Source organism: Triticum dicoccoides, chromosome 3B (assembly GCF_002162155.2).
Source record: "Triticum dicoccoides isolate Atlit2015 ecotype Zavitan chromosome 3B, WEW_v2.0, whole genome shotgun sequence".
NCBI lineage: Eukaryota > Viridiplantae > Streptophyta > Magnoliopsida > Poales > Poaceae > Triticum > Triticum dicoccoides.
Window position 1 is genome coordinate 588,940,478 of NC_041385.1, and position 9,500 is coordinate 588,949,977.

The following is a 9,500-nucleotide window of genomic DNA, read 5'->3' on the forward strand; positions in this document are numbered from 1 at the left end:
TGTCTAGAACCTCTGCAGCAACTCAGAGCCTCCGAGGCATGCAAACTGTATGTGTAACGGTTGGATTTTTGGGGCCACATATATAAGTCCACCTCTATCCCACGAGGAAGGTGACGACTTCATTCATCTCTCCTCTATTTTTTGGAGATCTCCGTCCCTAGCAAACCAATGTTGGCCAAACTTTAGGGGGAGATCCGGATCCACACTTTCACAAAAGCGAAAGTTGAATCCCCTTGAATCCTCAGTAGATCCTACTCAGAGATCCAAAGACGGTATCAAGCTTTACTCATAGTGCACCATTTTTGTAAGGATCTGTGTAACTTTTTTTGTTTTCAAATAACGCTCCAGTAAGGATTGCTGTACTTTTAGTATATGGCCTTTGCCCTTTTCACAAGAAAGAAACTTCGGACTTGGAAGTCAACAACTGGCTGCTACTAGTGGGCAGTGGCTGCCAAGCGCTAAACATGGAGGGAGAAAAAGCGACACTTTAACAGAAAATCATGTTTTGTACAATACTTTAGCTAGTCTATCCTATGGAGCCCTGTGCGCCAAGCCGCCAGCCAGTGGATTACAAAAATGTACAACATAGAACATACTCATTGTCAGACACCCCGGCTGCTATTTTGATTGTACAAGTCAAGAATCACCAATAGTGTGTGACACACTAGCACACATCATGGAGGGCTTCTAGTAATAACTACTCCCTCCGTCCCATAATGTAAGACGTTCTTTGACACTATGGGACAGATGGGACAGAGGGAGTAGTAACTTTTGTCCCTTCTCGCATGATGTGGGAACCAGGTCCATTTTACAATCTGAAACTGCACACCCATATGGTTAATCATCCAAAAGATTTTTGTCAGTGAGGATTGTGATTGGGAGCATGAATAGTGAATTCATTATTCAACAGCTCCGACGACTGTGATGTGCCTATTTTTTTTCCACGCACCTACAAACAGCCCAAAATATCTAATTTGACGCCACCCCATCCTTCTAGTCATCTTCATTTTCGTCAGCTCGGCCGGCTGCTTCTTCATTTTCTTCATCTTGTTCTCGAGTGAGTTATATAAACAGCAAACTTGAGTAACCCCTGAAAGAGCTGAGCATTTCAGGTTCAGGTATTTTCTCTCCTCCTCTTGTGTAGGTGGTTCTCGGTGCATAGATGCTTGGTTTCTTTTAAGTTTGAGGAAAATTCCGTTATTCCAGTTGTTGATTTCATGTGTATTTATTCCAATGAAATTAACTCCTTCATCGGTTTCTGAAGATGGGAAGTTCAGAGCCAGAACGAGCAGAGGTATCTTCTGAAACATCAATTCCATTTCTTTGGCTCCCCCTTAATCTTGTGCAATTACTCGACTGAATGTACTTTTCAAGTGGAGCTCAATGTTCTTCTGCCTCTAGGATTTTCAACTTGTGATCAATTGTTTTCTTGGATGATTTTCTAATTAAGATGCCGCTGATTGTTTCAACCTGTTACTCCGTACATCTTATATGCTGTGAGCAAGTAAAACTGGTCTGACATGGTTGTTCTTACTTCAGGCACACTTGCTCGTCGACTGTGCTCAGCCACCAGCAAGAACTTGGCAGAGAAAATTCGATGATGAAGGCAAGAAGGTTGCTGCGTTTAGCATGACTATGAATGATCTCATGACAATGGTAAGTAAGCATATGAACAGGGACTGTGGCTTTTGGCTTTCACATTTAGAACCAAGAAAGCATGGCTATGAATGATGCCATGGCAATTGTAAGTAAGCATATGAACACTGACCATTGCTACATAAACACTGACCATGACCCTGGTTGTGCTGCAGGTGCCCTTTATCGCTAAAATGCTTCGACTATACGTCCAAGAAAGCGCGAAAGGCCAAGTGAGTCACTCTTCTGTAACATTCAGCTAATCTGTCAACGAGCATGCACCTGCTGTTGAAATTGTCGATGCAAATTACTCTGCCTAGTCAGTACTCAGTAATCAGTGAAATTGCTAAACAATCATTATCTTGTTTTTTTTTTTTTTGCCAAGGCTTCGGTCTATGATCCTTTCAGGAAGTGGATGGACAACTGCTACCGTGGGGTACCCCTCGGCGCACTAGGGCAAGTACTTCCGTTGTTTCTGGCCTTGGTTTTGCCCTGAAACTTGCCGGTTGTCACATTCATGCAGCTACCTGAACTTCAGATGACACTTCTATTCAAAGCACGTTCTCTTCTTCTTTTTTCAGTTCAGGAAGCATAGGGAGAAGCTACAGAGGGTACTTTCAGCATTTTCAAATATTCCCCAGGGTGTACGAAGAGAAGCCTATCCTAGCCAACCAGTTCTCTGTAATAAATTTACACTTTCTTCCTTGACATGCAATGCTCAATTAGCTGTGGAAAAACGTCTCATGTTTAACTGTATTTACTTGTCTAGGCATTCGTTTCGCGTCCCAGCGGGAAGAGCTACTCCACGGTGTTGTCCGCACCGAATGCCGATGTCCTGAAGTAAGCAGTGAAAGCATCACAAGCTCACCTGCATTTCATTCATCTGATTATGACAGCCAGAAATACCCTTTACTGGTTCTAAAGAAAAAGAAAAAGAAAAAAGAAATACCCTTTACTGTGCAAATTTGCAGGGGAATAGATAAAGCCGGTATCGGATCTTGGGACTGGAAACTGAAAGAGAAGAATTGCACCTACCATGGCTTGTTCCCAAGATCCTGGACTGTATATGATGGTACAATCCTGACTGACAGTACATCATTGCCAATTTACCTGACAGAGATGTTTGTCGCCAGGAACGATTAGTTTTTGTCTGGCAGAACCTTCTAATTTATCTTCCATAATTGCAATGTAGGTGAGCCTGACCCTGAAATCAAGATCACCTGCCGTCAGATATCACCCTTCATCCCTCACAACTACAAAGAGAGCAGCTTCCCGGTTGCGGTTTTCACCTTTACGGTACATTTCCTTCTTCAGAAAACTAATCCAATCATCCAACATTAGTTGTTGTTCAGCATAAAAACTTTGATGCTTGCACCAGGTACAAAATTCAGGGAGCACACCTGCAGATGTCACATTGCTCTTCACGTGGGCAGTAAGTGCAAGCCAACACTCTGCTCTTCACTACTGACACAAGTACACAACATGTCTGTACTTCGCAGCAAGTATTTGGCCCTAATTTCCTTGTTCATCCGTGTAGAATTCCGTGGGCGGAAAATCGGAACTGACCGGAAATCACACCAACTCCAGGATGAAGTAACGACCACGACAGATTCGTCTGATGCGATGTGGTAACAGGCAGCAAATCTCTCTGACAATGAGAACGTCTTCCTTTCCTTGGTGCGTGCAGAGCGCGAGACGGCGTCCATGGCGTCCTCCTCCACCACAGGACGGCGGACGGGCACCCTCCGGTGACATTCGCGATCGCGTCTCAGGAGACCGGCGGCGTCCGCGTAACCTGCTGCCCGTCCTTCGCGATGGGCCCGTCCGTTCCCGGCGGCGAGCAGTTCACGGCCAAGGACATGTGGGAGGAGGCCAAGAACCGCGGGTCCTTCGGCGGGGCGCCGAGAACGTCGGCGTCGTCGAGACCTGGATCGTCCATCGGGGCGGCGGTCGCGGCGGCGACGACGGTGCCGGCGGGAGGCACGCGTGCGGTGTCGTTCGCGCTCTCGTGGTCGTGTCCCGAGGTGAAGTTCCCAGCCGGGAGAAACTACCACCGGAGGTACACCAAGTTCCTCGGCCTGGATCGGGACGCGGCTGCTGAACAATTGGCCCACGACGCCCTCCTCGGTGAGATTTCCATGGATCATTGGTCGGTGAAGATTTCTGAAATCCCTCTCAAGATTGAGATTTCTGAAAGCTTTCTTATGCTTGCATGTACTAGAACACATGAAGTGGGAGTCCCTGATCGAGGAGTGGCAGAGGCCTGTTCTGCATGACAAGAGGTTGCCTGAATGGTAGGAAATTCAGATCAACCTCAGGGTCAATCACTCATATGATTTCCATTAAACTGACTAATTATTGAACTGACCACTGACAATTTCTTTACTGACTTGCATCATTAGACAAAGAAAATGTATCTACTTGATCATGATTTGGGTTCTAGATCAGGTGGTGACACGATTGTTTTTCAGGTATCCGGTTGCGCTGTTCAACGAGCTTTACTATCTCAACGCTGGAGGCACAATTTGGACAGGCAATGAACACTGATCCGATTGAACTCTGAGGTCACATGTTTATCTTGGACAATGGCCCAAAATCTTAACTTTTCATTGTCACAGATGGGCTGCCTCCGAAGAAGACCAGCTTTGCTTCCTCAAATTCAAAGTACGGGTCGACGACGACGGAGTCCTTCTCTCTCGACGGGTTCCATCCAGGCGATCCTGCAGCGGACGGCATCCTGCGCGCAATGGCGACGGCGGAGGAGCGGCTGGAAGCATCGTCGGCGTTCGGCATGGCCCTGCTCGGCGACGGCGAGGAGAGCGTGGGGCGGTTCCTGTACCTGGAGGGGATGGAGTACCACCTGTGGAACACCTACGACGTCCACTTCTACGCCTCCTTCGCTCTGCTCTCCCTCTTCCCGGAGCTCGAGCTGAGCCTCCAGCGCGACTTCGCCAGGGCCGTCCTCCACCACGACCCGCGCCCCATGCGCACCCTCGACGGCGCCACCGTCCCCCGCAAGGTCCTCGGCGCCGTGCCGCACGACGTCGGCCTGCGCGACCCCTGGTTCCAGCTCAACGCCTACATGATCCACGACCCGGCGCGCTGGAAGGACCTCAACCCCAAGTTCGTCCTCCAGGTGTACCGCGACGTCGCCGCCACCGGGGACGCCGCGTTCGCGACGGCCGTGTGGCCCGCGGTGTACCTGGCCATGGCGTACATGCACCAGTTCGACCGTGACGGGGACGGCATGGTGGAGAACGAGGGCCGCCCCGACCAGACGTACGATTTTTGGTCAGTTTCCGGCGTCAGCGCCTACACCGGCGGTCTCTGGGTCGCGGCCCTCCAGGCGGCGGCCGCCATGGCGCGCGTCGTCGGCGACCACGGCTCGGAGGGGTACTTCCTCGAGCGGTACGGAAGGGCGCGGCGCGTGTACGACGGCGAGCTCTGGAACGGCGCCTACTTCGACTACGACAACAGCGGCGGCGCGACCAGCAAGTCCATAATGGCCGACCAGCTCGCCGGGCAGTGGTACGCGCGCGCGTGCGGGCTGGAGCCGATCGTGGAGGAGGATAAAGCACGCAGCGCGCTGGGGACGGTGCTGGACTACAACGTGATGCGGGTGCAGGGCGGCGCGGTGGGGGCCGTGAACGGGATGCGGCCGGACGGCGCCGTGGACACGTCCTCCATACAGTCGAGGGAGGTGTGGCCCGGGGTCACCTACGCCGTGGCCGCCGCCATGGTCCACGAGGGCATGCCGGAGGCGGCGTTCCGGACGGCGAAGGGCGCGCACGACGCTGGGTGGGGCAGGGACGGGTTCGGGTACGCGTTCCAGATGCCGGAGGCGTGGACGGCCGACGGCGGCAGCGGGTACCGGTCGCTACACTACATGCGGCCTCTCTGCATCTGGGCGATGCAGTGGGCGCTGTCGCCGCCGGAGCTCCACAGGGACGTCAGGGTGTTGCCGGGTTCGGTGTCCGCCGTGGCGTCGCCGGCGGAGGTGGTCCTGGCGCGGGAGAAGTTCGAGAAGGTGGCCGGCATGCTGAGGCTGCCGGAGGAAGAGCAGCACAAGGGATATCTCAGAGCTCTGTACCAAATTCTCCGCCAGATGCTGCTCCCGGCATCCTGATTCGAACTTCCAACTTCACAAACGATTCTATATGATGCCTTGTGGCGCCGATTGCCTCTCATATCTCTCCGGCGACCGTTAATTTTCTGCGGTGTGATCTGTCGCAAAAGATTCAGAGCAAAGTGCACTGTAGTTCAGTGAGTAAAGGGCACTGTAGGTCATTGAATTCTTAAAATCGTCTTCTGAGTCCCGAAGTGCAGATGTCATGTACTCCCTCCCTTCCAAAATAGATGACCCAATTTTATATTAACTTTGTATTAAAGTTAGTATAAAGTTGAGTCATCTATTTTAGAACGGAGAAAGTAAGGCACAATATATGGCTAGAAAGTGCATGGATGAATCCGTGTACATATGAACCCATTTTTAAAAAAATATTTTTAAATGCTAAAAATATCTGAAAATGGTTGCATGGATACGTCTTCATTTTCTATGTGTGCGCATAAAGTTTCACGAAAAAACAACCTTTTTTATGACGTGTGCAAAAAAGACAAAAAATTATGTCGTGAAACGCTATTTAGAAGCACTGAAATTTGTCTTTCTTACAGAGACAAAACAAAAAGACATTTTTTCATAAAACTTGTGCCGTGCACACACATTTGCGAACATGTATGCATGAAATTTTCTTTTGAATTTTTTGCCTTTTTAAAATGTGCTTCAAGTGCATTTTTTGAAAAGTGGGTGCATATGCCCTTGGGTGCAGGAGGTGCCCTCTCTTCAGACTATTCAAGTGTTGAATTGGTCGTTTGGACCTGGATGACATATTGCACTTAAAAAGTCTAGCAGACATGATTTTCATATTTCGAGGTCCTGTTACAAAACAGTAAAACGGAACTACCTACGAACCACCACAATGTTTTACCACCGTCAGCCATACGATCAAGCATATTAATGGACAAATCGCTCGGTGGGACGTTTTCACCTCGTCACGATTCATTCGCTAAGGGCCGCTGCTCGGTAAACTGAGCTAGCTATCACCTCGCTCCTCGGGCTGATCTGCCGCGAAATAGGCCCTATAGGCCCAGCCACAGTATTATTCAAACCTTTTGACAAGCCCCCGAGGTGGTTTTTATGTATTTATTTGGGCCGATGCTAAGAAAACGAATTTATTTGGGCCTACGCTGCCTAGGTTCCTCTAATTGGAAAAATACAACCATCGTGTATACAAGTACAAATGATGATGACATAAAAAAAAGTTAGGTATTAGAGCTTGCAATTGTCTTTTCTCTTCTTCTTGATATCTGTCTCTAAAACAGAATCATTTGGCAACAAATTATTCAAACAAGTTTCCTTCTGCTTCATCGACCTATACTAATGTACATCAACACATAAACTTGAGCACTTCCGCTAATAGCAGTTGATTTTATTTTATATTCCCAAGTACATCGAACGTTTCTCGACGTCTCCACTTTATATTTTGCTTCAATGATAGTAGGAAAGTATCTTTCCTTCTTATCATGAATAAGGGTGAAAAAAAACTAAACATATTTGCTATTGCTCTGTTAACACCACCTTGGGTTCTTAGTTTGAGTTAAGTAGTTTAATTCCATAAACTTGCGTGTATGTAAGAATTTGTCATTACATGCATTTTAGGGCCTCCATTCAAAATTACGTATATGCACTCTAAACATATTGGTGGCGCTATCTTTCAAACTTTTAGCTGCATGCTCCGCAATGTGGGGTTTCTACCCTAAATTCCTTCTCTTTAACTACCAAAAATTATCCACGCACAAAATAATTATTCAGGACTCCGTAATCCAATCCTCAAAATGGGCGGGTGCCGCAACACGCGCCCTAAAGTTCTAGTATGACATACAGGAGTACAATATTTGTATCATTAGGGCAAACATGATAGTGAGACGGCACACAATCGAACACGATGAAGAAAAAAATCAAACACAGGAACACACGGCTTTAACGTGGAAAACCCCTCCAACACGAAGGGGGGGAAACCATGGACGCCAACCAAAAAATCTTCACTCTATCGCGGGAGGTTACAAACTCCAGGGATTTACAACTGATCAACTTATCCCATCCGTCCGCTTCAGCCTTGTCCGAAGTTAGCCTTTATCTTTTTTTTGGAAAAGGAGTCTTTATCTTTATACATGAATTTGGATACAACATAACAAAACACACTATTAAAAGGGGTGCACCTTTTAAGTTACTGTGGGAATCAATTGCACATAAAAAATAAAAAAATGCACCTACATTCATACCCAAAGCCTCATTGTTAGCCCGAAACTTCCGTCGGTGCCGGCGCCGGTCTGCCTCATCTCCGGTGGCCCTAGGCCCATGCGGGTGCGGTGGACCGTGGCCCTTGCCGGCGGGATGGATCGTACTCTGTTTTTAGTTGTTTTTGTGTCATTTAGAGTTTATTTGGAGTTTTTGTGTCCAGTGGGAGGGACTGTTACCCTTGTTCTTCTTCGTACGTCTGTCTATAGATTGGATCCTTTCGATCTATACTTCTCTTCATCGGCGACAGTTGCTATTCTGGTACGTTGGTCCCGTGTGGTCTTAGCACGGCGACTTTTCGACCGTCTACTATAATAAGTTTCGTCCGGCTCCTGTAAGGAAGTGATGATGATGACGGTGCACCTTCGACTTACTCCGATGTTGTGTTTGTAGTCATTGTCAGATTGTCTACGAACATGGATGTAAGTTTTATTTTTTTTCTTGTTCTCTATACTGCCATGGCATGATGAAAAGATCGGAAGTTTTCAGACAGATACAATTTTCCAACCTGGAAGAGACAAGAGCAATGATCAAACCGATAACGTCAAGCAAACCACTAACCTCTAAACGGCCGCGCCGTCCTCCACTCATCACGCGCAAATTTTCTCTTAAAACATTTTAATTCAATTTCCCAAATTTAAGTTGTCCTTCACAGTATTTATGCATATTTGGGTCGTGGTGACACATTCCAATAATGGTGATACTGTGGAGAAGTGGGAGGTCAACCATGTCTGTCCTAGACTGCATCTTAGTTTCCCCGGAATGGGAACTCAGATGCCCCCTGTCCTCGGTTCAGGCTATTACCAGGATCGGCTCTGATCATGTCCCTCTTCTCCTTTCCTCTGCTGATGAACGCCCCTCCACCCCCCTCGGTTCCGGTTTGAGCTCTTCTGGCTCAACCAGGCCGGGTTCCGCGAGGTTGTTGCGGCTAAATGGATCGCCGCTGCGATTCCCCTCACCGTGCCATGTCCGCGGTGGACTCTTGGCAGTTCTGCGCCAAGCTAGCCCGCCAATTTATGAAGGGATGGGGCGCGAACCTCGGCCGTGATATCCGTGACCGCAAGAAGGCCCTCCTGAGCGCCATCCAGGTCCTGGACGCCCGTGCTGACTCATCCAGGATCTCCCCGGACGAGTGGATGTTGAGATATGATCTCGAGGACCAGCTCTCGGTCATCTACGCTGACGAGGAGGCCTACTGGCGGCTGCGCGGCACCCAACGGTGGGTGCTTCAGGGCGACGCCAACACGATCAACTTCCAGGCGATTGCAAACGGCCGGCGTCGTCGCAACTCCATCCACTCCCTGTGGGAAGGCGATACTCAGCTTGTTCGACCCTCGGACATCCGAGCTCACGTACACGGCTTCTATAAAGCCATTTTCACCCCCACCCCTCGGGGTGGGGCTGCGCTGGCCCCCGATACCTGGTCGGGTGCCCGGCTTGTCTCCGCCGAGGCCAACGCCGCCTTGGTGGCGCCTTTCTCGGAGGAGGAGGTCCTTGCGGCGATCAAAGG

At 49.1% G+C, this 9,500-nt stretch overlaps 1 protein-coding gene across 1 annotated transcript; it reads left to right on the forward strand.

The window, feature by feature from the left end:
• Nucleotides 1-1,042: 1,042 nt before the first annotated feature.
• LOC119277264 (non-lysosomal glucosylceramidase-like) lies at nucleotides 1,043-6,036 on the forward strand. The gene is made up of 15 exons (XM_037558521.1): nucleotides 1,043-1,118; nucleotides 1,265-1,294; nucleotides 1,540-1,656; nucleotides 1,812-1,868; nucleotides 2,021-2,091; nucleotides 2,217-2,316; nucleotides 2,405-2,475; nucleotides 2,607-2,707; nucleotides 2,828-2,931; nucleotides 3,014-3,067; nucleotides 3,173-3,228; nucleotides 3,323-3,762; nucleotides 3,857-3,929; nucleotides 4,107-4,168; nucleotides 4,254-6,036. The coding sequence occupies exons 2-15, from the start codon at nucleotides 1,265-1,267 to the stop codon at nucleotides 5,759-5,761; spliced, it is 2,844 nt and encodes a 947-aa protein (XP_037414418.1). The 5' UTR covers nucleotides 1,043-1,118; the 3' UTR covers nucleotides 5,762-6,036.
• Nucleotides 6,037-9,500: the final 3,464 nt, after the last annotated feature.